Source organism: Etheostoma cragini, chromosome 2 (assembly GCF_013103735.1).
Source record: "Etheostoma cragini isolate CJK2018 chromosome 2, CSU_Ecrag_1.0, whole genome shotgun sequence".
Taxonomy (NCBI): Eukaryota; Metazoa; Chordata; class Actinopteri; order Perciformes; family Percidae; genus Etheostoma; species Etheostoma cragini.
Window position 1 is genome coordinate 21947663 of NC_048408.1, and position 27005 is coordinate 21974667.

The following is a 27005-nucleotide window of genomic DNA, read 5'->3' on the forward strand; positions in this document are numbered from 1 at the left end:
AGCATGTTGTTCTACTCGGAAGGCCAGAGCTCAGTAAAGGGCCGGCTAATATACAAATCCCTACTTTTCAATCCCAAGCTTCCCTACACAATTAATTAGCTCGTTATTCACGGTGGACACATCAGCCCGATAACAGCAAAGATATTTCAGTCACACATTATATCAGAGACAGTCTTCCACTGTAAGGCCTAATTTTATTTCTTACAGAGAACAAAATCTTCTCATGATAACAAGTTATATATTGAACATAAGAATGAGAAGGATTCATGACTACTGTCCCAATACTTGAAGAAACAAAACTACTATGTTTATGTTCCAAACACCTTCTCAAAACCTTGTTTGTCCACCACGCGTCCATAATTAATAGAAAAATACAACGTCTCCGGACAGCTGTATCTCTTTAGTTTCACTATTGTCTCATTTACAGAGTCTCCTGTATCCCCAATGGTCATAACATCTGACACAGGCATGTAGATGTCATGGCGCCTGCCCCAGAAAGTGAGGTGGGACACTTTGAGCGTGGTCTGGGAAGGGTCCAGGTACATCATCCCCACAACCCTCCTGAAGACGTGACTGGCAGTGTACAGCATGACACCAGCGAACAGCGCTATCCCTGTTGTGTAGCTGACAAAAAAGAAGGGAAGGTCTCCTTGAAAGTAGAGGAAATACACTGGGGGCAAGATGACCACGGTGATTGCAGTTTGGAGCAGTTTGATCCTGGATAACGCTCTGAGGAGCTTAATGTGTGGCAGGTTGTAAATCATGGTGTACTTCTGTGTGGACAAGTCAGAGTACCTGACCAGGGCTGTGATTTTTGGTGTGAGGGGTCCATGGAAGCTCTGCTGGATGGGAGTGTGACCTGATAAATGAGGGTGCACGCCATTGGGTGTCCGACCTGTAAGTAGACACGATCCTCTTGTACTGGACAGGATGTGGGAGGATAACCTGCGCAGCAGCACTGACCTGATCTGTAATAAGAGAACAGATTTGTGTGACACTTTACTCCAGCCAAAACAATGTGCATTACATCCCTAGTTTCAGTATGTCAAATACAAGTATTTGCTTTTTTTCTTAATCTTCTAGGACAGTAAACTAGGGATGGGCAATATGGAGAAAATCTAGTATCACAATATTTTGGACCAAATACTTTGAAAATGAGACGATATTGTAGGGTTGAGAATGAGATTTGTGATAACTGACCATCACTAATGTTAATTAAGTGGGTAAAGGAAAATAAAGAAGACTTAGAACAGTCTGGTAAGGTCAGAAAATGTCATTTGTTTACTGTAGTGCAGGTTGTAAAACAAGGAAAAGACTAAACTTATGTCATATTAATCTTTTTTTTAACTGATTTCTGACTTTTCTCAAGAACAGCTGATTAAGCAAAACAATTACCTGCAGATAAATAAATAGTGAAAGTAAGGTAATACAACTTTACACTTAATTATACAAAGTAATGCAATGCAGCAAAAAAATGTACATAAATAGTTATTTTGGCCACGCTGTGTTTAATAAGCATCATATGGCTGCAGTTGCACTTTGTGTGATGCTGTTGTGTAACAGTTTTTCAATTCAGGTTCAGCACCCAAGAAGAAATCCACCTTGCAGCCAGTATGAGCGCCTTGAAATGAGCAATAAAGCATTAGCACACAACAGACACAACTAACAAAAAACAACAAGTGTGGGAGTATAACCAGAGTTGATAAAAAGAAGATACACACTGAGCTGTCAAAGGCAGTTAGCTTCTAGGCTAAAGCTAAACTTTTCACATTATTTTCTCATGTCTTGCAAAACATTGAAAGCAATATAGCTAGCGTTAAGGGTTTGAGAAAGAAGGAGACTCACCATGACAGACCAGCTAAAACATAGAAACACGAATCTTTTTTTTCAGAAATAAAAGACATTTCAAAGGCAACACTTTAAGACGTCCTCACTCTGACCCGGATATACTCACCAACCGTGTTTTGTTTATGTTTTGTTTGCTCGCGTGTGCCCCCTTGCGGGAATGTCATAAATTGCCACTTTAGATATGTAACATTGCTATTTTATTACAATCTCTGAACCTAAACTTTATCTTTCATTCAAAACATCACACACGTAAGAGTACAGTGTGATCTAATATATATATATTCTACAAAAGAACTCAAGCCATTAGTGTTCTCTCTATTTTGGATTTATTGTACAGGTAAGCTATTCTGATTCTGATCCACAGTCCACACTCCATACCAGTTGGTGGCGGTTAAGCACCAAATCGTTGTTTGCCACCCGCCAATACACCTCATTGAAGAAGAAAAATGAAGAACTGAAAATTGACAGCTTGCTGTTACAGGTTTTCGTCTTTTAAGCGTTTTATCGATCGGTTTAAGTAGCTAATGTTGCGATTTAGCCAGCTAGACGGAGCATGACCTTATCTCAATTACGGCGTAACCAGGGCAACAATGCTGCAGATGGGAGATGAAGTCACCCTGTACTCGGTTGTCTTTGTGGTCGTCCTGCTGGGGACCCGAAGCCCAATTTGGACAACCGTCCTCACCGTCTCCCTCTACGTCTTTCTGGCCCTGTTTCGGTTCCCCCAGGTACCGACCAGCCGAGCCCGGCAGGTGCTGCACCCAGCCAAGGGCGTGTCGGAGGTCGCTCACCGGGGCGGTGGGCACGACGCACCGGAGAACACTATAGTCGCCATTCGGGAGGTGAGAAGAGAGAGAGAGGATGGTGGGGTTGGAGGGCTAAAGTTAAAATCCCACACTGTTTTTTATTCAACTGCCTTAGCAGGCAAGTGTATGTGACTGTTTCACATACCTTGGTCCGACCGTATTTTTAAGGCCTCTGAAATGATTGTTTTTTTCAAATAATGTGTAGTGAACAGGGTGTTCTTAATTTGAAAACTTAATGTTAAATGTGCCTATGCTCTCCAGTGAAAAACTACATAATAGAGGCTATATTTGAGTTGTTTGTTGTTCCTTTTATAGAACAGCATATACACCAGTATAAACCCAGTATATCTATATCTGTTTAATATAAAGTCAAAGTCATAGAGGTTAAAGTTAGGGTTTAGTCTGACTTTTAACTTTTTAAATGAAGGTTTTGACAGATTTCTGGCCATGAGCATAAGGAGAACCCTTCTGAAATATTTAGCTTTAAACACAGCTGTTCTGCTTTAGGCCAGTAAGAATGGGGCGACGGGCGTGGAGTTGGACCTGGAGTTCTCTGCAGATGCCGTTCCAATACTGATGCACGATGAGACTGTGGACCGGACCACTAACGGTTCGGGTCCACTCAGTCAGATGACACTGTCCGATCTGGGGAGACTGGATGCAGCTGCTAAACATCGACTCAAGTAAGAAATGGGTGTAGGTCACCCGGTAGAGCGGGCACCCCTTGTACATGCATATTACCTAGGGGCTCTTGTAGTTATTATATTACCCAGCCTTACAGATGAAAAATGTGTGCTATCTAAATATAGTGTCAGACAGATGCTAGAAGCCTTTATATACAAAGAGTCATGAACATTATCGCATGCATTTTTATCATAATCCAGGCATGGAAAAGTTAGGTGTATCTCTGATCAAAGTTGAGTGTAATGTTTCCCCTGTACAAAACAGTAAATTAGTTTTTAAAACATTTGTGTCCTTCACCACCAGGGACAAGTTTGCTGGAGAGAAGATCCCAACTCTTGACGAGGCGGTGGAGGAATGTATTAAGCTGCAGCTCACCATCTATTTTGATGTCAAAGGTCATCCAGATGAGGTGCAACCGACAAAACTAACAAGCAAATGAACTGTTAATGATGTGCAATCTGTCTGTCATAGTTAATAAACGTGTACCTAGTTAATCAGCATTGCATGATAAAGAGAACAGTGATTATTTACGGTCCAAAGTTAGCCTTTACTGTGCCCCTAGTCCATCAGTGTACTTTCCTTACTCAGCACATTTTTCGATGAGTAAGAAATGCAAAGCTGCAGTTGTCGTTGTTGTCTTAGGCCGTAGAATTCTTGAGTTTCACAGCAGTACATCTACACACAGCTGCTAGTTACCACCAAATGGTTGGACAGGAACACACACAATGATTTTAAGCCCCCCCCCCCCCACACACACACACACAAACTCTAAACAGTGGACTGTCCTACAATAACCATGTGTTTCTCATGTCCTCCCAGGCAGCTGCAGCCCTCAAAGAATTGTATAAAAAACACCCAGTCCTCTACAACAGCAGCATTGTCTGCTCTTTCGAGCCCAGAGTTATCTACAAGGTAAGAGGGCTCTTGGAAGTTTGTTGGAAGTGAGTGTTTGGTGGTATACTGTAACTGAACAAAGTCAGATTTGCGCTGTTTGACTGTCAAACTGCTGTGGAACAAAAGGAGACAGTTACTCTATGAGACTGTGGACATTTCATTAGGGGAACCAGCCTGCACACATTGCTGCAAAAACCTCCAAATGAAATGGTTTGTTCTGGGCCAATCTTTCCAACACTAAATTAAAGCAGGGCTCAAGAACTTTGGCCATAAGCAAAATGTCCATGTTTTCAGTGATTGAGCAAAAACGTAAATTACATATTTTATACCATTAGTATAAACATGTCTATTGTGTTTGTGTCACTTTTCTCTCCCAACTGTCTCATAGTTAACACACTGGTTCTGATTAAATAAGCAAAAATACTGGCTTATATCCCTGTCTTGAGTGGCATTGCCATTGTATCTTTCACATTGCTAACATTCACCATCATTTTATCTACATCTCGGATCCACTCTCGGCCCAGATGAGGCAGAGTGACCCAGAAGTGGTCACAGCACTGACCCACCGGCCATGGAGCCTGAGTCGGTTAGGAGATGGCTCCCCACGTTTCTCATCGCTATGGAAACACAATTGGATGACACTAATGGACATAGTGTTTGACTGGGCGCACCATCACGTGCTGTGGAAGCTGTGCGGCATCTCAGCCTGCCTAATCCAGAAGAACTTTGTCTCAGTGTGAGTTGAGACCATACAGCTATATTCTCTCATCAGAAGACTGAGAATAGTTTTTGGGATCACAGGGTGTTTGCTTAACAAATTGAAATTCCTTTTTTGAACTGCTCAGGAAGAACATTACAAATTTCTTGAACAAGAGTAACTGAATAACTGTGTTTGCGTGTGCTGTCTGCAGGGACTATGTGCAGTACTGGGCCCAGAGGGGGGTGGAAGTGGTGGCCTGGACAGTCAACACAAAAGTGGAGAAAGAGTATTACCAGGAACTGCTGCAAGTCAACTACATCACAGACAGCCTTGTGGAAGACTGTGAACCCCATTACTGAGACCCACGTAAACCCAGCACAGGATGTGTTCCCACATACAGTCATTAAAAAGATCAAATCCATTTCACTGTCTACTTGTCACTCATAATGGGGCCTCAGGTAAGATAAAAATGCCACTCTTATTCCCATGCACTATGCATTATTGCAAATGTGTGTATGATTATTTGAGCCAATCAACGTGACCAGACTGGTTTCCATACTTAATAACAAGAGGCAAGACATGCCATGTATTGACATTTTGGCAATAAGTGTCTGTAATAGATCCTAATCAGTGTACTGTATTCACCAACTCAGGACTGCATGTTTGTTTTCTTTATAATTGTGTCTGTCTTACTGTCTTAGACCTACAATATATGTATATTGCATCATACTGTCTGCTTTTTACTCAGTAAAAGCGATTAGGTAAACCACCTAGAAATGATTTTGGTCACTCATAAAAAATGAATACATATTTAGAACTAATATGAATTAGATGGATACAGATGACTTACTGTTCTTTAGGTTCCGAAAAGAAGCTATGGCTGCTTGAAGTACAGTCCACCAAATGAACTAATAACATAAAATAAACTAATAAAACTAAGAATGTCTCTGTTGCATTTAGGTGTGGAAGCCAGTGAGGCATCATCTGCAATATTAGATGAACTGGACCGGGAAACCTAAATGAAATGCAGCCATTATTATTAATTACTGGCATCTGTGTTTGACCAGAGGCACGTTCACCATCGGAGAGGTTTTCAGACTCGACAGTTCTCTGAACTATGTAGATAAGACTGCTAGATTCATTTAATTTATAAACTCTTTGACTCAAATATTAACCTCATCTGCTTTTTTTAATTTTTTTTATTTAATCTAACCAGACATAACAATTTAAGAATAATTGAAAAGTATTTTAAAAGGAAAAAGCTTATTATACTGTTAGTTTTAAAAGTGTAAAGAATAGAACTATGAAGATTTGATTGAATACCTTATGTGGTGGTGGAACGGACCTACGTATAAAATGCCGTGGGTTGGGCGCCCGGGTAGCTCAGTGGGTAGAAGTCGTGCCCACAACTAGAGGTTTACTCCTCAACGCAGTGGCCGTAGGCTCGAATTGACCCGCGTCCCTTTGCTCTATGTCATTCCCCCTCTTTCTCTCCTTTCTGTCTTCAGCTGACCTGTCAAAATAAAGGCCTAAAATCCTAAAAAAAAAAAATGCTGGGGGTCACCAAAGACCATGTTGTTTCAGCTGATATTCTGCAGCTACGCAGGACTGCATTCAGGCCTGTTGTCAGTTGTCCGAGGCCCAGGGGCGGCCCATGCAAAGGTCTATGGTTGTTGGAGAGCGTGGAGGAGGGGCCCAATTTGGGAAACTGTGTCCCCCTGCCTATAATTTCTGATGGTGGACCTGCTGAAACTATTCAATAGATCAACACTAAAAGTAATTCTGTTAGGAGGACACTTATGTGACACTTCTGGCCTGTGCTTTTAATTCAGCTTGGTTCATCTTTGTCAGTGTCGAGAGCTAAGCCTATGTAGTGTGGGCGGTTGATGATTAGCCTCGTGGCCTGGAGTCTCAGGTGATTGACCCAGATAGTACAGATGAATGGGGGGGGTGGGAGATGTAGTGTGAAATGTCACCCTGGATAAGCCTGTCTGAGCCACTTCTTGTCCCGGCTGATCTTCAGTTACTAAACACGGACTGTCAGCTCACATCGTGGAGTCACTCAGGTGATTTTCCCTTGAAAGACAAAGGTTACCTGTAATAATTCTGAGAAAAAAAAAAAGAATACTTTTATTATAAGTTGTGTCACACCATGCGCGCTTTCAGAAATGTGTGTTAAATTGTACATTCTCCTCAGGCTCTCCTCCAAACTGCAAAAAAGGGGCAGTTTTATTTAACTGTATGTCATGTACTGTCCACACTATATCTATCTGCGCCTTCGGATTAATAGGTGAAAGGTGATCACTCCTGCACGAGGGGCGTGCAGTGACGTCACTAAGGGGGGTTGCCCCGCTCCGTAAAGCCACCGACCACAGACTAATGGAGACGACGAGAGCGGAATTAAAGAGAGACTAACTTCAAAGTAAAAGCCACGAAAACTAGCATCTTCTAAATAACTTTAAAAACGTTGTAAAATACTGTCGTTTCGCATGGTTAAATTAAAAATGTGCCTCATAAATAAGTAAATTTGATGTCACACTACACATTTAATCAAAACACACACACACTAAGTAAGAATATACTGTATATTTTGACTCATTATTAAGTAATACAAAAAGTGTGGGTTTCATTTGCCTAGGCCTTGGAACACCTAACTCTATATGATACATTACATTTTGTTTGCCATGCCAAGATCATCATCATCACTCTAGATGCTTCATGTTTTGATTGTACCTACTGCCTGCTGAAGAAATTAAAAAAAAACTTGTTAAGATATCACATCGACCAAAACATCCGTAGTGAAAGTTGAACACCATAAAATATTCATAGTGAATGAATAGTAAATGAAATGTAGCACTCACTTCCTATCCCACACCTTATTGGTTTTTAAAGAGAAGCTCAACTTTTCGAGTTTATGTGCATTGTATTTGCATTTAAAGGATGTCAAATAGCACATAAATAAATCCCAGTTTTGTCATTAATAATAGCACAATGTGCGTTATAACATTGAAGATTACATATAGGCTACTCTAAAGACTAGACGTATAAATGTTTTAAGCGGTGCTCGGTGATGTAACGTTTGTAATCTCAACTGTCAACTTGGCAACAAGACGTTATCTTGAAAATTTGAACCGGAAGTACTGCTCCGTATTGTCGCGTGCTTGATGGTGAGCCAAGCACCGTAGCTTTCACGTCCTAATGAAAATAGCAAAGTGTGCGCTGTGTGCAGTGTCCTTGTATTCTGTCAGAGAGCGGAGGTGTCGCAGTCAGTACCGGAGAGAGAGTTTAAAGTGTCCGGCCTGGAGTGTCACTGTCATCGGACGTCAGGAGTGAGAACGTCCCGTACCACTGACTGACTGATCCCCGGCTCGTGGAGCCGCTGTCTCCTTGGATGACCTACACGCAACCTCTCGCAGGAGCAGCGGCCGTCGGTTCGTACAGCTGAACACCTGCTGGCTATAGGAGGTTCAGCGGGTTGCGTGTTAATACACAACTCACAACAAGGCAAAGCGAGTGTCTTGTAAGCGTCAGGCCGACTCTGCAGTGGCTGATCTGGGGAACAAAATTAGACCCGTCGCGAATTTCTTTTCCACACCGTGGCTGCGTCAGGGGGGGAGCGGACAGCGGACTAAAAGTTGGAGTTGAGAGTCAATGTGCGCACCTGATACATAAGAAGACAAGACAGGTCCTCAAACACAGACCCTACAGAATATCTTGGCGTTCACATGATGTACACAATCACCAGAGGTCCCAGCAAACTTGTTACACAACGGCGGACAGGTCAGTGAATGAATCTCGTTATCTTAAGCATGATGTAATATCACATCAGGTCGCCTTCAGGCCCACGAGGGAGGTTTAGGGACACTGCAACAGTTAAAAGGGTTCAGAGTTCACACGCAGCGTTTGAAGGTAACCTGCGCAGAGCAGGGACACTATTTAACTTGACTTTTGTCTCAAAAGGTCCCACACAACAAATCGAGAGCAAATTCAGCGAGTTGAAGTTGAAGCCAACGTCTTGGTTCTCATCGAAGTAAGTATCTGCTCGAAGTCCTGTTTTAGAGTAGTTTTTCATCAGGAATTTGCAAGAATGGCTGTGCCGGCTGTTTGAGCTACTTGGCCCAAAGTATTTAACACGTGCGCCTGGAGTGCGGTCATGTAACACTTCGGTTAGTTGGGTAACGTCTGTGCATCCATTATCGGACACCTAACCAGCCTTCATGTGCTGCTGGGAAATACCAGCAACACCCCGAAAGATTACGCGCACTTGCCATTTAATAGGGGCACCTATCAAAAACCGATTAAGTCTATTACTGCAGCTCTACTTCACTTATGGAAATGAGTTGGACAAATTTATTAGACACCCCTGTCAGTGTAATGCAGAACAATCCAACAGCACCCTCCAAAATAAACAGTTGAATCAACGCCTCTTAAACAGTTTTGCTTGGTGTGCCTTAACACTGGCAACTTAGTGGATTTCCAGTACTAAATTACTTCAGGTGAATTTGACAGCAGGGAAAGTATTAATTGCTTTTTATAACGTAAGCAGTAAACGTTACTATCAGGTTTTAGTGTCAGAGGATCAAGTAAAGAAAGGTAAGGGATAAACATTACCTTAAGGTAATGCATCAACAGTGAGTTTGTGGCTTTGCAGGATGAAATCCATTCTAGAAGAAGAAAAGGCAAATTGCATTGCAACGACAAGAGGAATTGCATTTTGAGTAAAGGTTGCAAGTCTGGCTTTTTCTCCACTGTTCCAACCTCTTGTGGTCCTACTATTGCATATTCCAAATTTGAGTTCTAGATTAACATTCTGGGATAAAGAAGGAAGCATCGGGGCACAATGAAACAAAGTGAAAACTTAACAATGTCTTTCAGTAATCATATCAGTGTGTTGATGAGAAAGACTGCAATCCGGTTTCAATCTCTGACAAAGCTTTGAGTAATGTTTGTTAATACCAAGAATGTATCTTTTTCTTTTTATATTTATAAACTATATTTTATATTTATAAAAATAAACGGTGACAAACAATTAGACTCAGGAATGCGTCCCAGGGCCAAAAAACATAGAGAGGAAAGACGAGGAAGAGGGAGACAAAACAACACATGCAGAAACACACACACACACACAAGGCAAGGGACCAACACATCTATGCACAAGCTAAAGCAAGAATGTATCTTTATTAAACCTCTAAACACTAAATCTGAGATTTAAAGCGATTACACAGATCATCTTTTTTTGTCAACCATGACGTTTTAAAAAATGGCAACCAGCCTAATATTTTCACGATGAGATTTACCTCGTTGGGTTTTGTTGTGATGCAGGCTACCTTAGTCCCCGAGCTGACATATTTCTTTATTTTTGTAATATATCTTTATTTCTCGGTCTGATCTCTGCAGCTCTCCGCCCCCAAAGATCGTGTTCAATCGTCTGAATGGGAAGCGTTACCACGGCGCAGCCACACAGAAGACCGCCAGCCCGGCCGAGGGATTCACTCCTGCACATGAAGAGAACGTCCGATTTGTGCATGAAGGTGAGGGCCGCATTTCTGTGCACATTTTGATACAGTGTAGACACGTTTTGTTTACAGCCTCATATTAACTCACAGTTTACACCCTCATAGCTCCTCAGAAGGGATATAAGACTGAATTTATACCGGCACACTGTGAACAACAGCCTCACAAAAGAAATAAAATGTGGCACGATTGCAAGAATTTCACATAAACTGTCAAGAGACAGTACTTCATTAAACCCAACAATGATTGAAAATCCCAGCTGTGCACCACTCACCCTGTCTAAGTTTACCCAGCATACCTCAGTGCTAGCCAATACTTCATGCCCTGGTGGGAATGAATGACTTGCAGAGCTGAATCGGCATGTACTAGTTATCTGTGTTACTATTGGACCGCTGCCAGGACAGACTGCGTTGTGGCGTCCTTTTGTGACTTTTCTGTGAATGTTGTGCTGTTTGCACCCAAAGAAAAAAAAAAAACTCCGGCACATTCTATCCAGTTGTTTTAAGATGGAAAACCTGAAGTGTCTCACTCCAGCTGAACACAACTACCCCTTAAACCCCTTAGACCGAGCCGAAACCTTGAGGCTTATCGCAGGGTGAAGCTGGAAAACCTTCACCCACAGCAAATAAAACACACGCCACGGACCAGTTTAGCCTTCTCACTACTTTCATCATTACATTATTTTAAAAATGGACAGGGTCAAAGTCAGCTGCGTTGCAGTGGGAGCTTTCTTTAGTGATGTCTTGGAAATGTTTGAGTGTGAGGGCTAAGTTCACAAATGTAGAAAAATAAGAGAACTGAATTAGTTTTTATACCTTTTTTTTTATTTATTTTTTTTTTTTTTAATAAAAGCCTACATGGAAGTAACAATTTAAATCAGACTCCTGTTAGAGTATGCATTGCAGTTAATTCAGCGTATATTTTGTGTGTGTGTGTGTGTGTGTGTATGTTTGCATGCAGCATGGCAGGAGGTGGAGCGAAAGATGGGAGACGGGGAAGGTGGGGAGGCAACTGGCAGCCAGGGGCCCGTTCAGTACACTGAGAAGACCCCCAGTGCTGCGATGAAGAGTAAGTACCTGCATCTCCACTTAACACAGGTATCACTTTGTTTAGAGTGCCATCCATTCATTCACCTGCTGAAAGTAAGTCTTCAAAGAATACAACACCGAAGTAAATCTCATCAAATTTTGATCTCACTACTCCGTTTTATGGCATCCAAACAGATTACCTCCCTCCTGCCTTTTTAACCCCCGTGAACTTTGAACTAGTAATCCAGTAAGTTTTCGTCCTTCCTGGTTATTAAAAGACCAGAGAAAAAAAAAAAAAAGAATTGCAGCCTTCATCTCTCCGCACTAATCACATGCAGTATGTTTTTGGCTCAACTTTATCCGTAGCCACTGCCAGAGGTTGACTGTAATGGTCCACTTTAATTGTTAACTCTTGTTTGGTTATTGAGGACCAGGCTGTTCTAGATAAACCAACCCTGACTGCTGATGGGAGTGTGTCTCGTCTTTACTCACACACACCTGCCCTCAAAGGTCATGACAGATTTGATGTGAGGATTTAAGGCATTTGCTTTTTATAAATGGTAGTTACAATATGAGTAATGAAACATCTAAAAATATATGTGTATCTTGACTTTTTATAGACGGTACTTTGGTCATCTTTTATTTAATTTTTTTAGCCACTCTCACATTGTGGTTCTATGGACGGCTCTGTCTGTTGGACCAAGACTGAAACATTGCAATAACATTTGCATGGACTCAGTGGTGGCCTAGAGGTTAGAGAAGAGAGCTTGTGACCGGGAGGTCGTTGGTTCAACAAGATAAAGATCTGGGTGGGGAAAGAGCAGTGCTTGTCCCTCCCTCATTACCGCCACCTAAGGGCCCTTGAGCAAGGCCCTTATCCTCAAAACCACTCAAGTGAAGCTGCTCAGTTACCAGCAGATCAGACTGTGGTTGGACCGCAGTGTGTGTAACTGTGTGATCAGGGCGTTACTGCAAAAGAGGGGCAGGTGAACCTTCCCTGAATAAATAAAGGTTAAAAAAAAGAAATGGATTGCCTCAATATTTTGTACAGACATTCCTGATCCCCAGGGAATGATGACTAACTCCAGTGCCACCATGAGGTTGACAATTATGGTTTACCATTAAATTTGGTACAAACATGCATGTTCTCCTCGGAAAGAATTCTAATAACTTTGATGATCCTTTGATTTTGAATGTGGCATCATCTGGTTAGAAATTCAGTTAGTCCAATACTTTGGTGAATGACTAATGCTACTCCCATCAGCTGTCTTTTTTTTTTTTTGGTGCTAATTAGCAAATACGCTTAACAGAGCTGCAAGCATGGCTTTAGACTTTCTTTAAACTAATATAAATGTCCAGTTCTTTTTTGGATGAGATGAAAAGCAAAATAACACCAATTGTAACCGTTCAGGAATACGTAACTCGATCAGTAACTCAGTAAAGGAGTTCTCTTCCATACTTGGTTGCACAGATCATCCCTTGTTTCTCTTCTAAAATGAATTTGGGACCCATTTGACGAAATAATTAATGAACACAATCAATCAATCAATCAATCAATCATAGAACATGGATTACGCTTTAATTCCATGTCCCCTCCATCTTTGTTTCTGTACAGACTTTGTGCCCATTGACCTGGAGGAGTGGTGGGCTCAGCGTTTCCTTGCCAACATTGCCAACCTATCCTGACTGGCTGAGGCTTTGAGGCGGGACACGAAGCAACGGCGTTGATGCTCCGTCGTGAGGGCGTCACGTGGGTGGAGGAGAAGAGGCCAGCAAAACTCCAGTATCTGCGGGGCGAAAGGGTCGTGCGTAATTTGGAATCAGATTTGATGCCCTGTGCTTCATGCTGCTGTAGATGCAACAACAGTGACCGAACTGAACTGGGACAGCGCTGACTCGAGGTCGTGCTGTTGTGAAGGAGCCGTCTCTCTCTACACGAACGACGTATCTGATAGAATCTGAGAGAACCCTGCATTCTTTCCCAAGTGTTCTCGGCTGTATGTACGTCTTGGCTGATCTTTGGATACAGATCTATTGAAGAGCAAAAAAGTAAAATGTTTAAAAAAAATGTTTTTGTGATGGAATTTATTATTAATTAGGCCATATATTTATAGAGTTTTTCCATGAAACCTGATTTGATTGAAGTGTATATTCTGTTCATTCAATGGGATTATTTTTATACATAAGATAAGTGTATTTTACACATCAGGCCCCAAATCATTTTTTTATCAAAAAGAACTATTTGTGAACATGGACCACAGCAACATGTACCTTTTTTTTATTTTCACAGAAGGCTATAACGCAACATTTAAAACAGTAAAATTACAAAACCTGTCCTGAAGAAACATTTGTATTATACGTGGTTCAAAATGTTCTAAAGTCCACTCGAGTGCCAGCTGTCCAAGAACAACCACAAATGTTCTTCCGGCCTCTTCTGCCAAAAACCTGCCGCCTTTCATCCCAGTTTTTACGTAGACCTTTTCTTTTAAATCATGGCTGTAACAACTCTTTTCCGGCCCACTCCTTTGTCCCCTGCTGCTTTTGCCCCCTTGGCTGTCCTCTTGCCCCGTCGGCGGCTGGGTGCCGATTGGCCAGGTTTGGCTGTGGTGAAGGTGATGCACTGAGAGTCCAGGTAGTCCACCAGCTTGGCGGCACCCAGGCGGATCCCTGCTGCTTTGAGTCGCTCCTGGAGCTGGGACAAGACCAGCGGCTGGTACTCGAGGATCTGACTGTACAGCTGGGAGTCAGACAGGATGAAGGAGCGCACCGCCCGGAGTCGATCCTGGAGGCGGTTCACTGCCTGGGAGGCAGAGATGCCGCCATCACTGTCTGAGTCGGAGGAGAGGCACAGCTCTGGGTTGGACCTGCAGAGAGAGGGAAGCGCTTAAATGCACATACCAATCTATGGAAGTTTTTGTTTTTCAAAATACCATATTTTTACAACAACATATCTTTTGACCCCAATCAGTATGAAGCTGGAACGAGTGTTTCTCTTACTAAATCTCAAATATGCTCTACAAAATAGACAAAAACAAGTGACAAATAGAAACTATTCCAAATTGTCATAATCATAAATGAGTGCTGCAAACTACAGCTTTATCCAACTGTGTTCCTATAACCATTTTTTTTGGTCAAAATGACAGAATAGTGAAAAATTACCATCGCAATTTCCCAGAGCCTACCATAACATTTGCATATTAGATCTTGTTTTGTTTGACCAACAGAACAAAACAAAATTTTTAAACAATTATTACAACCAAGAAAAATCTGAAAATACTCAAATTTAGAGATAAGATTTAGAGACTATTATTAAAATATATATATAAAAACCTCAATGTATTTTTTAAGCATCACAGACCAACCTGGGCGGGTGTGACAGAATGTTTAGTGATGCTGTCATTTTGAGCATGTACAAAATATTGATTAAGCCCTCTGAAAATATGTCACGCAACAAAACGCATGTGCGAAGTGTGCCGTTTTGAAACCGCTGTGATGATCCACCCACTTGAGTAGACATACCTTTCAGATTCTTCACTGGCAGCAGTCGAAGAGGTGGTGGAGCCCTGCGAGGCCGACAGCAGCTCTGCCTCCTCCTCTCTGTGGGCTTTCAGAGGGGAGACGGCAGCGGGCGCTCTGGGCTCTTTAAAAGTCACTCTCTGGTCGCAGGAGGCCGGCCTGTTGCCAGGAACCTCTGAACCGGTGTGCGGTTGCTTCGTCCGATCTGTACGGGCCGCCGGGGGTGCCTCGCCATCAGAGTCAGAGCTGACCAGCTGGTGTGTGTACTGGTGAATCTCCTTCAGTTTGAGGATCATCTGGCGCTTTGGTAAAGGCCGAACACCAAACCTGCACAGGGATGAGAAGGAGGGGTCAGGAAGGACAGACGTACTGAACAAATGGACGGGAGACAAACAGCCTGAGACAGAGAGCCGAGCCGGACGGACTCCGTCGACAGCGACGCCGTGGGAGGTCATTGGATAGCTTCCTGGTTAATAGCCCTGATTAGCAGAAGAAAAAACTAAACATGTGGCCCTTATTTCAGCCTCTCTTTGACGTCGGGGATGGAGGTTAACCGACTGACCTGGTGAGCTTGTTCTTGAGCTCCGGTGTGTCCATGTCAGAGTAGTGGGGCAGCGGGGTGATGGCCACCAAGGTACGACGCCTTTTATCGTGTGATGATTCTGATGAGACACAAACAGCAAGACATTGGTCAAGACCACAGGAATGTGCCTATTAACGAAGGAAATGGGACTCCATTAGCTACAGTTTTACTCAAAGGCTTTAGGATCTGGAAATCATTAGGTTTGATTTGATTTATTTTCACAACAAAAACATTGAAACTGTATTAGATGTTTCACAAAAAACACTTGCTGAAAAACCCTCAAGGGGCTTAATAAGTGGCAATCTCCATAGAAACAATTACATTTAACAATTTCTATATTATTATGAAAAAAAAAAGATTTAAAATTACATTTAGAGCACAAACCCATATGGAAAATTCAGACAACTTAGGAGCAACAATTTGACTCACTGTTTAAACTGTTCTTTAGAAACCTCAATGAGTGAAGTGGGAAGACTGTTCCGTATGTATGTATGTATGTATGTATGTATGTATGTATGTATGTATGTATGTATGTATATATATATATATATATATACACACATACATACATATATACACACACACACATATATACATATATATACACACACACACACACACACACACATACATATATATATATACACACATATACATACGTATACATGTATACATGCATACATATACACATATATATATATACACATGTATACATACATACATATACATATACACATATATATACACACACCCATACATACCTAGTAGGATGTCGCTTTAAAAACCTTCAGATTCTGCATTCTAGTTAATTACAGCTGAGTAACAAACTCCTTACCTGGTGTTTTGAGCTGGGTGGCAGGGTTCATCCTCTGAGTGAGAGGAAGAGCCTCCTCCTCCTCTTCTTCCTCCCAGCTGTCCCATATTTTGGAATCCAGGAGGCTGTGGATCCTCTCTGGTGTGGTGTGGGTGGGGGGGTCAGGTGGTGGAGGGGGGAAAGAGGGGGTCGTAAGAGCCTGTACACTGGTGGGGGGTGTTCTACTGTGGCCTTTGGATGGAGAGGAGGCCGCAACAGCGCCATGGCTGTTCAATAAACGGACACTGGGACGGGATGGGGAAGGTTGGCGACCGGTAGAGGAGGATGACCCGGCAGGATCTCCGTGTCCCAGGCTGCGCTCGCCGTGCTGGCTGGACGCGCCGCTGTCCTCCAGCCTCAGGCTGAAGCAACCTGGGTTTGCCGCCATGTCTACACAGCCGTCGAAACCCCACGAGTCGTTGAAAGCTATGGGAGGCTCGTCCATGGCCATGAAGCTTTGCTGGAAACTGGATTCAGCAACTTCCCCTTTATCCTTCCCTCCTTCATCACCCATGTCTTTATTTTCACACTCAATCTCTCCTACTTTCTCATTTCTCAGTGCCCTTCTCTTGAGCTCAGGCCCTGAGTTGTTGTGACTGCTGGACTCAACCGAGCGGCGGCTGTGACTGGAGGACACGCTGAGCCTCTGTGAACTTTGAAGACCTTTGTGAGAAGAAGACGAGGGTGGATCTGAAGGGTCAGACATGGGGGAAAGATAAAAGCTCCCGAACTCGGTCTTCTCTGGGCTTTCAGATGGCGCCCCATCCCTTCCTGGACTTGTCCAGCTCTTATAGAGGTTCTTGTGGAGCGGGGAGGTGGCAGAAAGAACGGGAGCCTTGTGGAGCTCTGTGTGCAGAGGAGTGCTGCTGTAAGGACGGGGCTGGATGTGGACAGGTGTATCCTTCTTTGTGACGTTAGGTTGGCACGGGGGGAAAGCAGAAACTCCTCTCCCTCTACTCTGGACATCACAACTACTTGTTCTTTTAGAACAAAAGTTGCGATCCAAGCTGGAGCTACTGGTCTTGTCCAGCTTTAACTCGGGGACACTGTCCTCTGCAGGAACTCTGGCTGGACAGTTGGATGTCTGCAGTCTGTTGTTCAACGGTAAAGCAGGAGAAGAGAAAACAGAGTGCGACGGTGAGGATGTGCCCCCTTTAGGGAACAGCTGTGTCCTGCACATGCTGCTTTTAGTCTGAGTAGAGCTGGTTGTCATGGTGCTTCTTGCGGGCTGGAGCGGTGTGGAGGGGATCAGCCAGGACACTTCTGGAGAACAGTCTGCTGGATCCTGCTCACACCAGGGACCCTGAGGACTGTGAACCGGCACTGCAGATGGATCATAAGGACTCAACTCGGAGCTACTGGACTGTTTATTCTCCAGAGTGGGTTCAGTAGGTTTGGGGATTGGCTGAGGTTTGACCTGGGTGTAGCTCTGCCGTTTCTGGACGGCACGAGAAAGGGAATGTGGCGAAGGACTGCGAGAACGAGGAACTACCTCGTCGCTTGAGTCGGACAAAACTATGAGCTCGGGTTCCTTCTTTTCCCGAGGCGATTCGGGAGAAAGAGGGACACAAGTATGTCGAGGTCCTTGGCTGTCTCGCTTCAAAGCCAGACCATCTGTTCCCTTGTCTCCACCGCCGCCCCAGTCACCCATCGGACCAGGGGACTGACCCGGGAGAGGTAGGTTGGATGGACTGGGTGGAGGGCTGAGAGAAAGCTCGTCAACTACGCTCGCTGAGGAATGAAGCAAAGTTCTGCCCGAAGGTTTATAAGCGCGTTCATCAGGGGACTGGTGGTTTTGGAATTGAGGGGTGTGTGTCTTCACCGGCCGGGAAGTTGAAGGTAAAGAGGAAGGATCTTCTTCCTCATAGACCCCCCAGGAGTCGGAGAAGAGGCGAGTGTAGCTGGGGTCCAGGCCGGGGTCCGACTGCAGGTTTTTTCCACTGAAGCCTGTTGAGCTTCTTTTGGGATTGGTGAACACTTCTTCATCCCTGTCTACCTTCTCCTCCTCCTCCTCCTTGCTGTCTTCCTCCTCCTCCTCCTCTCTCTTTCTCTGCGTGGCGGCAAACTCATAGATCTCCTCCAGCTCTTCCTCGTTCACTTTCTCCTCGCGGATCTCCCCGTCACCTGATGCGAGGCCATCGGTTTGGTGATCCCCTTCCAATTCTGCCTCTTCGTCCCTTCCTCCATTGGTATCCGCGCCCTCACCGTCTTCGTCCTCTTCGTCCCACATGGAGCGAAGCAGCTCCGTGAGGGCCTGCTGTGTTTGCTTGTCCATGTTCTCCTCCTGGTTCGTGTGATCATCCGCGTCTCCCCGAGTCGCTGCATCGTCCCGGCAAAGCTGTTGTAGCTCCTGTAAGTAAAACCTTAACGAACACAAAAAAGGAGCAACAATTTTTTTATATATATCTGGAACTTGAGCTATTATGAACAATTAAATAGGGCTGGGTATATTTTGATACCGGTACCAATACAAATACCGGGACTTTGATACCGGCTTCTGAAAAATACTTTATTCAATATACTTTTTTACGTTATATATTTTCAGCTCCTACAATGTGTCTCTGTGCGTAACATAGCCTGCGTCTACAACATGTAACGTTAGACAGCCAATCACCAGCAGTGTACGATCTTGGCAGAAGCCCGCTGCTTGCTTATTGACTCACTGATGCTAATGAGATTTACTTCTTAGAGTTCCTGCACGAGGCAAAATGATTTTCTTTTCACCTCCCTAGAAAATTTAAATATCTTAACATGAATCCAACATATAGTTTGCAATATTATTAGCAAAGATAAATCAGCTTCACAATTTTTGAAAAAAACAACTGATGATGTGCCTAAAAAGCAGACAATTCAGTACCCGGCCCTGCTGTTAAGTAATAGCTGTGATTTATTTCCAATAGCAATACATTATGCTGTTCAAAACATCAGCACAGACAACTGAAGGTCTGCCAATTAGCTTTACCAAATTTGTTTTGAGTTCTAAGACTAAAATGTATAAATGTCTTGGCTCATATACTGCGTACGCACCTGGAGGCGAGCTCCAGTACATGAGGCCGAAGTGATTCGGGGATGGAGCAGCGAGCTGTGTAGAGATACTGCAGTAAAGCAAACACCGCCTGTCCCGGGACGTCATTCATCAGCACCCTCTGGGCTGCAGGCGCGCCGGCCTCCTGCACCCCAAAACCACTTTCATGAACCTGTGAGAGAAGCAGAGGATGTCGATGATGTAGATCATGTAAAAATAGTATTTCAACTAGGATTTGGAAAAAAAACTCATTCTTGTCCATTACAAAGTGTTTTGGGGTAAGTAAAAAAACAAACACGTACATTACACAGTCCTTTGAGTACAACGTTCTCAAAAAACAACACTGCCCTTTTATGAAAACTAACAGGTCCACAAATCACTGCTAAGATCCTTTCAACAAAACTGGAAAGCCACAAATCCGCTGGAAAGCCTCTGCTTGGCTTAATTAGAGAAGCTGAACTACTGGCTGTCCAGTACTGTGAAAGATCTTGGTATTTATATCTTTTTAAAACATCCTCTTCCTGTTATTATTTAATTAATTAATTGATTTCTAAATACAGTAAGTATGCAGTCCTGGTTCGTATATTATCAGGGCTGTTCTTAGAAACACGCACAGTAATACATTTTACCATTTCTGCCAGCAGGGGGCATCGAGCATACACCATGAAGGAATGAGCAAAGTAGATCTCTCCACTGTCCACCTGGAGCTGCAGGTCACTGAGCTGAGCGTTGTTCACCATGCTGCTCAGCTCTACTGCCAGTCTGGTTAGTGCCACCTACAGGGGAAACACTGGGCTCAGTGCACTGCACAATTAATACGTAAAAAGGCACAAGACAAGACATGTTATACTGTATGTGTCCTCTCTGTTTGGAAAACTTTTGTTGCCGTCCTAAGAAAAAATTTAAATTCACACAGAACACAAAAGGACTTACAGGACTGAAAAAGACAAGAGCTACTTTACAGAAATGCAACTGATAAAAAAGAAATAAAAGATGAGACATCGGGATCCAGGTTCAAAATGTCAGAATAAGTGTGACAGAGGTTGCTCTCACTGATCGGAGGCTGCTTCGCTCTTTGTCTGCCACCGGCTGATCCAGCGTCCTCGTCGCTCGGCTGCGAGCGGCCTCTAAATGTGTCGTCTCTGGCAGGTCAGCCTGCTCCTCCGACTCCTCCCCCACGAAGCCGCTCAGACGAATGTTTGTGATCTGACGGGCATGCTCATCTGTGGGAACAAAGACAATCAGGGCCCAAACTGATCAATTAAGTCACTACTTAACTACTTGGATTGGTGAGTTTCCCATGGGTCGCAGTGTGGCAGTACACTTGAATTCAAAAGTTGAAATTTACAAATACATTATTTTAGAGGGATATATAATCAAGGTTTGCTGTTTTAGAGTGATTTTCATCCATATTCTCCAGAGGCTTTGAATGTAATCCTCTTGTGTCAAGTACAGCTCAGGAAATGCTTCTTGTAATACAAAGTGAAAACAAAAAAATGGGTTTTACTTAGTCACTCTTTTTTAAATATTCAAAATAAACACGGACTTCACAATATTCAGAGGGTACAAATATAAACAAACAAAAATGAACACTAGATGTATTGTATATACCAAAGAATACATAACTTTTAGGAAAAGGATTATTTGACACCTAACTGACTATGCTCGTAAGACAAGCACATGGCAAACATTTCTCGATGCATGGTTAAGGGTCTACAACCACGGCAACAGGACATTAAAACATTGCAGATGAAATCAGTTAGCAAATGTCAGTTTTCTCAGCCTGTGCATTTAAAAAGGTCCCATGGCATGAAAATGTCACTTTATGAGTTTTTTAACATTAATATGAGTTCCCCCAGCCTGCCTATGGTCCCCCAGGGGCTAGAAATGTTGATAGGTGTAAACCGAGCCCTGGGTATCCTGCTCTGTCCCTCAAGAACATGAAAACTCAGATGGGCCGATCTGGAATCTTCCCCTGGGTCACCTCCCCTTTCTCTGCTTTGCCCGCCTAGAGAATTTGGCCAGCCCATGAGAGAGAGAGAGAGACATCATGTCTTTCAAACGAGCAAAGTGGCAGTTGGTCAAGGCCCCCCCTCTCCTCCTCAATAGCTACAGACACAGAAATGGTCCTAAGTAAAGCTCATGGTGGGACTGGCTCTAGCGGCTGTAATACTACACCAAGGCTGACTTTTGGGAAAGAGATTTCCGATATGGTATTAGGGGACCACTAAGGTCTATTGAAAAGCATCCAAAAAGCACCATGTCATGGGACCTTTAAATATAAAATGAAAATTGATTTACCATTGCGATACATTTGTACGGATTTGTGTGTGTACCTTTGTCAGGGTCCGAAGCAATGTGACCATACTGGGTGAGGGTCACACTGTCTTCAGCCAGCTCCATCAGGTCCATCAGGAGCTGCCCGGTCCCTGGGGTGGAGGGGGCCGTCTGAGAGGAGGAGGGCATCATGGAGGCCCTGGTCACTGGGACAGGAGTTCCTTCACTCACAGGTTGGACAGAAGACGCAGGCTTGTTGATGGTGTTGGACGTGGCTGCCTCCGTCTAGAAGTGGAGGAGAACAATATTGATTAAACACGGCTGTGGGATTTGATCCACCGGCAGCTGATACTGATACTGATTATCGCCCTTTTAGAGTTTCACACATGTTACCTCAGGGATGCAAACTCATCTGGGGTGAAAAAGGTGACAAAGACGCCCCTCACCCACACCCAGGATAGGACAGAACTACCAGACAGCGTGCGGTTCTCTATCTTGAATGGCATTAGTAAAACAGAGTATGCAAACATGTCTTTGGTCTCTCTTACCGTTGCTGATTCCCAAGGCGTAATGAACTCTCTGAGCTCTGGAGTGTAGAAATCAGACAGACAGGTGGAGGCTTGGTCCTGTAGTGTGCTCTTTTGCCAGAGGGGGGCAGCACCGCTCCAGCCGGGCAGACAGCTGGGGCAGCGGGTCGGGGTGGGGGGAGAGGGGGGCCGACTGTGTAGGAGGAGAGCAGAAACGCGTTCCTGCAGTCTCGCCAGAGCCACCTCAGCATCCTGAACAAGGAGGAGCGGAGGAGGACGAGGGATGCCACCCTTTTTCCTCTTTCCACGCTGCTTACCTGTACCAAGATGAACAGAGGAGAGTGAGGAGGTCAGATGATGTACCCGGAGACGTTCACAGAGAAATATACTCATTAAATTCTTTGTCTATTGAATAAGTGGATTTTGTTCAAAAATCAAAGCAATAATTTCAATAGTTTGTGCCTTTCATTTTATGTTGTGGTGAATACACTGTTCCAGGCCTTGCCAAAGGTAACACACATGCATGCAGACACACAGATAATATGGGGATGTTACTGTACCCGTGTCAGGCTTCCCCTTCAACGCTGAATTCATGGAGATGTGAGAAGCAGCCGTATTTGTTTGTGAGTGCCTCTCTGACTCCCTTTTGCTCTGCTGCTCCTGTTCCAACAGGGAGGAGGACAGAGCCAAGGCCACCATGGTGTCTTCGTCCAGGGGTGCAGTCTTCTTCCTGGGCTTCTTCCTCACTGGTAGGCCCGGCTTGGATGGGCATTTTCTTTTAGTGCCACCAGTCTGTGTGCTGAAGAAAAGAAAAAAAATCAAAATCTAGAAAGAGGTGTGATTACGCCCTGTAAGTACACATTTACTGACCAGAGGTAATAGGCAAGCTATTACTTTTACGGCAAAAAGATTGGCAAGCAATGAAACATGATCAGGTTAAGTTCAACATTCTCTCTAATATAATCACATGCAACCTTTAGACCCAGGCTATCAGATTAACTTGGACCATGTGTGGATGATCCTCCTCCTCCTCATCATCATCATCATCAACAACCAAATTTTGATCCTAAAAATGCTCACAGCTCAGGTGCATCAACTGTTGCCACTGACAGTATACTCAGACAGTATATTAAGGTACTTGGTGGACTGAAGCACCGAGGCGGACTCACAGTGTGTTAGCAGTGGGGACATTGTGGGTCTCCTCAGTCTGTCTCTGCAGAGCCTGCAGCAGCACAGACGGAGCGACACCCATATCTGTGGAACAGCGCTTCAGGTGGGCTAAGCGACTCTTCTGTGACTTGAACTTCTTGCCACAGATGGGACAGTCGGGCACACCAGGAGGCAGAGGAGGGGGGGCTGGGGCACCTTCATCCAAACACCTGCAAAAAGGCATCATGCTCAAAAAAGCTCAAATGCTGGTAGAAGCACCTTTCAAAATGCCTACAATATATATGTCCCAACCTGTTGAGATGCTGTGTTCGCCCCTCAGGTGTCATATGTGACAGATCTCTGTGGCAGATCTGACAGAAGAAGAGGCCTTCGTCCTCCAGGTCCACTGTCTGGGCCTCTGCGGCCTCCCTGTCCAGTTCCTGCTGCAGCCGCAGGGCCAGAGCTTCATCGCTGTCCAGGGACTCAGGGTGGAGATCTGGGCTGAAAGACTCTGGAGTATGTGGGTACAGACGGGGGTTGTCACATACGGATACAAGGATGTGCTAAACTTACATTTGGACTGGATATTAGAACTAGGAATGATTATATATTACAGGTCCCATGGCATGAAAATTTTCTCTTTTAGGTTTTTAAACATTAATATGAGTTTCCCCAGCATGCCTTTGACCCCCCAGTGGCTAGAAATGGTGATAGGATCCTGGGTATCCTGTTCTGCCTTTGAGAAAATTAATACGGGCCAACCTTTCCCCTTATGACCTCATAAGGGGAAAGTTTACCTCCCCTTTCTCTGCCCAGATAATTTGGCCCACCCAGAGAGAGACATGGCTTTCAAGTGGCAGTTGGTCAAGGCCACACCCCCAGCTTTCACCAAAGCAACTTGTATTAACTCAGCCATGGATGATAATGACATTTTTATAAGCCTTGAAAAAGCAGAAAGAGAAAACCACATCTGTACTCCCTCTGTTCATGTGGCAACACTGCTACATACTAACCACCTGTGCTAAGAGCATCATCACCTTGTCTATGTGTCAGAGGCGGAGGAGGGACACGGTCGTTCTCATGCTTTGTTGTCCTGCTCTTGTCCTTGTGCACCATTCTCTGTGGACTTTCTCTCTTGAACTGTTGCATCCTTTGCAGTACCTTGTCTTTCGCCGCCAAACCCCTCTCCAAACTCGGTCCTGCTGCTGGCGCAGAGGACGACTCGGCATCTCCTGAATCATGTCCAGTCCCTCCACAGACCCCACGACCATCTGCCTCTGCTTCAGTACAACCAGGCTGGGTCCCAGCACACGCAGACCCAGCGCATGCAGCTCTTTTGTTTTTTCTTCTGTCTCCATCGCTTGGCTGACTCGAGGGCTGATGCTCTGCTTTCCGCGACTGTCTGGACTCAGTTGGTTTCTTCCGGACTCGTTTTAGCAGCTTTGAACAGAGATCTACAAAATCCTGGTCCGAGTCATCCATGACGATGCACTTTGTCTCACATTAAAAGGCCAAGCATGTCCCAGCATGTCCCCAGCTGTAACAACCAGCCTGCAAAGAGAGCTGGTTAAAGTTGGAGCAATTGGTGTCCCAAGTTGGGTTTTATGGACCAATAAGAGTCCCTGTGACAGATGAACAGTTCAGTGACAAATTATGTTGCATTCGGGATAAACCCACTGACAAATAATGCTTGAAAGCGTAGCTATGTTTGTGGACATATCATTTGGACAGAAAGCAGTTAGCAACGTTAGCTAGCCAACGTTAGCAGGTCATGCTAATGTTATCCTCACCCAGGTTTGATGAATTCAGCTTTTATCTTTCCGCCTCAATGCTGCTTATTCACGAATTTGATTTTAAAATACATAAGCATTATGTATCAATTATATGGTTAATAAAAGAGCCAAAAGGCTATGGGGTTTGTTATCATTTCAAAAGCAAACTTCTTCTTCCGGTTTTACTGCGGCTTGCAACGTTACTCACATTGTGCATACCGCCACCTACTGTACCGGAGTATATAACATGTATGATATATTATCCCTAGATTTCTTTATATCATTGGTGTCATAGCGTAATGAAAAACAGAGTAAATAAAGTAAAACTAAAATCATATACGGAAATATGCTGATATTGTTATAAGAATCATTTATAAATGCCTTAAGAAACAATAGCACCATGTTGATTCATGACACTACTTCCATGCATAAAACCCAATGTACATGTTTGCTGCTGTGAGAAATGTTTGTGACCAAGGCACCTGCCAGTGTCTTTAACCCCCAATAATCCATATTTTTCCTGATGCACAGCTCTGTTTTAACCGCGTACGTACATGTTTTGTAAAAGCACTAAATTACAGTCCCTTTATGATCTGAGAGGTTGTAAATTTTAAGTCCACTGAGAAAAGACGAGCCATTATTTTGTGGAATAGAATACTGCCTTAACTTCTTTGAGTGTCTCACACCATCTCAAGATATGTGGGAACAGGGAGTGTGTCTGCTAACTTTACTCAGACTCTTAGAACGTATTTCTTATATTTCCTAATCTTAGGGTATTGGCAATGTCTGACTAAAATGAGATTAATACAGCTAGAAGTATATAGACACATAAACATACAAACTTCAATCCTGCTTTCATCCTTTAACTATTGTTGTCTAAAGGTATTTATGAGCCTCATATCCAGACAGGAATTGAGCAATACATATTTCTCATAAAACAGTACTTTTATAGAAACGTTCTGTGCTTAAATTTGAGGTTAGGACTGAAATATATGAACTTAGAGCGGGGCAATATATATATTGATATCGAGATTTGCGATGAGACTAAATATAACGTGGCACATGTGGTGTCTTATTCTGGTTTTAAAGGCTCAATTATACTAAAGTTATGAAATTTTCTGAACCCCCGGACTGTTGTAACTGTTCTATTATTTGCTTTTACCCACTTAGTCATTATATCCTCATTACTCCTAATTAATCAAAAATCTCATTGTGTCAATATTTTGTGAAAGCACCAATAGTCAACACTACAATGTTGTTGCGGTACCAATAGAGATATTTGGCCCAAAATATTGTGGTATTTGATTTTCTCCCTATCGCCCAGCCCTACTTAAACTTATTTCTATTACACGTTGATGACCGGAAAATTTAGTGAATTATAAGTAAAGATACAGTATGTTTGAAATCAGTTGTTCCATTGCTACCAGTCAGTCTAACTTTACTGGGTTCTAGGCCTTTACTTGATTTGTTAATGCTTTACAATAGAAGTGGGTGACTATCAAATAAAGGTAACCGTTAAGATATTTACCCTCCACCACATCATTGCTAATAAAATGGCTAATAGTAACCTTTATCAGTTTGTGATCTCTATGTAAAATTGCTGCATCAATTGTCCTACACCATACTAGCATACATTTAGATACATAATAAAGTTAAATAATAAAGAGGAATATCTAAAAAAAAAAAAGAAGGCTTCAAGCAGTCATACAGTCACTTTCCTGACCACAATCACTTATTTTTCTAAACACAAAATGAATTGTGACTGGATAATGAAACACTGCTGAGCTTAAAAAAAAAATTCACAGAAAGTAGTACACAGGAGTGATGCC

General features: G+C 43.5%; 4 protein-coding genes across 4 annotated transcripts; 2 read left to right on the plus strand and 2 right to left on the minus strand.

Moving 5' to 3' along the window:
• Positions 1 to 203: 203 nt before the first annotated feature.
• Positions 204 to 2073, minus strand: tmem186 (transmembrane protein 186). Its single transcript, XM_034856811.1, has 2 exons — positions 1846 to 2073; positions 204 to 968 (listed from the first exon to the last, which is right to left on the minus strand). The coding sequence occupies exons 1-2, from the start codon at positions 1846 to 1848 to the stop codon at positions 309 to 311; spliced, it is 663 nt and encodes a 220-aa protein (XP_034712702.1). The 5' UTR covers positions 1849 to 2073; the 3' UTR covers positions 204 to 308.
• A 167-nt stretch (positions 2074 to 2240) lies between these two features.
• gde1 (glycerophosphodiester phosphodiesterase 1) lies at positions 2241 to 5353 on the plus strand. The gene is made up of 6 exons (XM_034856800.1): positions 2241 to 2690; positions 3162 to 3337; positions 3642 to 3747; positions 4158 to 4250; positions 4757 to 4968; positions 5144 to 5353. The coding sequence occupies exons 1-6, from the start codon at positions 2439 to 2441 to the stop codon at positions 5289 to 5291; spliced, it is 987 nt and encodes a 328-aa protein (XP_034712691.1). The 5' UTR covers positions 2241 to 2438; the 3' UTR covers positions 5292 to 5353.
• Positions 5354 to 8088: 2735 nt separating this feature from the next.
• Positions 8089 to 13545, plus strand: mcrip2 (MAPK regulated corepressor interacting protein 2). The gene is made up of 5 exons (XM_034856825.1): positions 8089 to 8712; positions 8893 to 8962; positions 10330 to 10463; positions 11407 to 11514; positions 13090 to 13545. The coding sequence occupies exons 1-5, from the start codon at positions 8658 to 8660 to the stop codon at positions 13158 to 13160; spliced, it is 438 nt and encodes a 145-aa protein (XP_034712716.1). The 5' UTR covers positions 8089 to 8657; the 3' UTR covers positions 13161 to 13545.
• Positions 13546 to 13735: 190 nt separating this feature from the next.
• On the minus strand, positions 13736 to 24553 carry slx4 (SLX4 structure-specific endonuclease subunit homolog (S. cerevisiae)). The gene is made up of 13 exons (XM_034883706.1): positions 24442 to 24553; positions 23717 to 23915; positions 23425 to 23634; positions 22816 to 23054; positions 22277 to 22572; positions 21788 to 22013; positions 20505 to 20674; positions 20081 to 20227; positions 19454 to 19623; positions 16409 to 18789; positions 15553 to 15652; positions 14994 to 15317; positions 13736 to 14338 (listed from the first exon to the last, which is right to left on the minus strand). The coding sequence occupies exons 1-13, from the start codon at positions 24551 to 24553 to the stop codon at positions 13960 to 13962; spliced, it is 4953 nt and encodes a 1650-aa protein (XP_034739597.1). The 3' UTR covers positions 13736 to 13959.
• Positions 24554 to 27005: the final 2452 nt, after the last annotated feature.

Excerpts from the sequence above, each read along its gene's own strand:
- gde1 (XM_034856800.1), top strand. The coding sequence starts at position 2,439 with ATGCTGCAGATGGGAGATGAAGTCACCCTGTACTCGGTTGTCTTTGTG. Across the intron at positions 3,748-4,157 it reads TCAAAGGTCATCCAGATGAG|GCAGCTGCAGCCCTCAAAGA; the intron begins GTGCAACCGACA and ends ATGTCCTCCCAG. Across the intron at positions 4,969-5,143 it reads CAGAAGAACTTTGTCTCAGT|GGACTATGTGCAGTACTGGG; the intron begins GTGAGTTGAGAC and ends TGCTGTCTGCAG.
- mcrip2 (XM_034856825.1), top strand. The coding sequence starts at position 8,658 with ATGATGTACACAATCACCAGAGGTCCCAGCAAACTTGTTACACAACGG. Across the intron at positions 8,713-8,892 it reads TGTTACACAACGGCGGACAG|GTCCCACACAACAAATCGAG; the intron begins GTCAGTGAATGA and ends TTGTCTCAAAAG. Across the intron at positions 8,963-10,329 it reads ACGTCTTGGTTCTCATCGAA|CTCTCCGCCCCCAAAGATCG; the intron begins GTAAGTATCTGC and ends TGATCTCTGCAG.
- slx4 (XM_034883706.1), bottom strand. The coding sequence starts at position 24,553 with ATGCAACAGTTCAAGAGAGAAAGTCCACAGAGAATGGTGCACAAGGAC. Across the intron at positions 22,014-22,276 it reads CGCCTTGGGAATCAGCAACG|ACGGAGGCAGCCACGTCCAA; the intron begins GTAAGAGAGACC and ends CTCCACTTCTAG. Across the intron at positions 14,339-14,993 it reads GCCAGTGAAGAATCTGAAAG|GTCCAACCCAGAGCTGTGCC; the intron begins GTATGTCTACTC and ends CTCTCTCTGCAG.